This window comes from Mandrillus leucophaeus, unplaced genomic scaffold, assembly GCF_000951045.1.
Source record: "Mandrillus leucophaeus isolate KB7577 unplaced genomic scaffold, Mleu.le_1.0 Scaffold24, whole genome shotgun sequence".
Lineage (NCBI taxonomy): Eukaryota > Metazoa > Chordata > Mammalia > Primates > Cercopithecidae > Mandrillus > Mandrillus leucophaeus.
In genome coordinates this window covers 3,824,307-3,825,820 of record NW_012102476.1, presented here as the reverse complement: position 1 = coordinate 3,825,820, position 1,514 = coordinate 3,824,307, and the positions used below count along the sequence as shown (strand labels likewise).

Sequence of the window (1,514 nt, the reverse complement as noted above, 5' to 3'; positions counted from 1 at the left end):
ATTACAGGTGCCCATCACCATGCCTGGCTAATTTTTGTATTTTTAGTAGAGATGGGGTTTTGCCATGTTGGCCAGGCTGCTCTCGAACTCCTGACCTCAGGTGATCCACCACCCTCGGCCTCCCAAAGTGCTGGGATTACAGGCATGAGCCACTGCGCCCAGCCGAATTTCTAAATTTTTGATACAGATTGGGTCTTTCTATGTTGCCCAAGCTGGTTTTGAACTCCTAGCCTAAAGCAGTCTTCCCACCTTGGCCTCCCAGAGTGTTGGGATTACAGGTGTAACCCATCACACCTGCCCTGGAGCCTCTTGTTTGAGACACTTCCCAGCAGCTCCTGGCATCTAGGTGGTGTGGTGACATCATGGAGTGTTCAGGAGGTGGCCAGTCCCTGAAGCCCACACCGGACCCTCTTCTGCCTTGCAGGTTGCCTGCGGACGCGCTGGGCCTCTGTCCTGCTGCTGCTGAGCTCCCTGGTGTCTCTCGCTGGTTCTGTCTACCTGGCCTGGATCCTGTTCTTCGTGCTCTATGATTTCTGCATCGTTTGCATCACCACCTATGCCATCAATGTGGGCCTGATGTGGCTCAGTTTCCGGAAGGTCCAAGAACCCCAGGGCAAGGCTAAGAGGCACTGAGCCCTCACCCCAAGCCAGGCTGGCCTCGTCTGCTTTGCTTTGGCATGTGAGCCTTGCCCAAGGGGGCATATCTGGGTCCCTAGAAGGCCCTAGATGGGGGGCCTTCTAGAGTCCCCCCTCCTCCTGCCATACCTGCACACGACAATGGACCAAATGTGCCACACACTTGCTCTTTTTTCCACCCAGTGCCTCTGACTCTGTCCCCAAGGGCTGGTCTCCAAAGCTCTTGCCATTGCCCAGGGAGGGAAGGTTCTGAGCAATAAAGTTTCTTAGATCAATCAGCCAAGTCTGAACCATGTGTCTGCCACGGACTGTGGTGCTGGGCCTCCCTCAGTGTTGCCTTCTCTGGAGCTGGGAAGGGTGAGTCAGAGGGAGAATGGAGGGCCTGCTGGGAAGGGTGGTTATGCGTAGTCTCATCTCCAGCATGTGGAGTCAGCAAGGCCTGGCGCGCCATCGGCCCCCACCCCCAGGAAACAGGCTGGCAGCTCGCTCCTGCTGCCCACAGGAGCCAGGCCTCCTCTCCTGGGAAGGCTGAGCACACACCTGCAAGGGCAGGCTGCCCTTCTGGTTCTGTAAATGCTTGCTGGGAAGTTTTTCCTTGAGTTTAACTTTAACCCCTCCAGTTGCCTTATTGACCATCCCAAGCCAGTATTGGTAGCCCTGGAGGCCCAGGGCCAGGTTCTGAAGCTTTTTGTTTTGCCTATGATGCCCTGACCACTTACCTACATGCCAAGCACTGTTTAAGAACTTGTGTTGGCTGGGTGCGGTGGCTCACACCTGTAATCCCTGCGCTTTGGGAGGCCAAGGCAGGAGGATCACTTGAGGTCGGGAGTTCCAGACCAGCCTGAGCAAAATAGTGAGACCCCTGCCTCTACAAAAAA

At 55.7% G+C, this 1,514-nt stretch overlaps 1 protein-coding gene across 3 annotated transcripts in view; it reads left to right on the top strand.

The window, feature by feature from the left end:
• Window positions 1–915, top strand: part of VKORC1 (vitamin K epoxide reductase complex, subunit 1) — a 4,456-nt gene extending 3,541 nt beyond the window's left edge. For 2 of the 3 annotated variants that reach the window (XM_011982516.1, XM_011982515.1), the window contains one exon: window positions 425–915. In XM_011982516.1, the coding sequence (XP_011837906.1) occupies window positions 425–530 (106 nt within the window). In that variant the 3' untranslated portion in view covers window positions 531–915. The remainder of the gene's footprint in view (window positions 1–424) is intronic. The other variant, XM_011982514.1, reaches the window with a different exon arrangement.
• The last annotated feature ends 599 nt before the right edge of the window (window positions 916–1,514 follow it).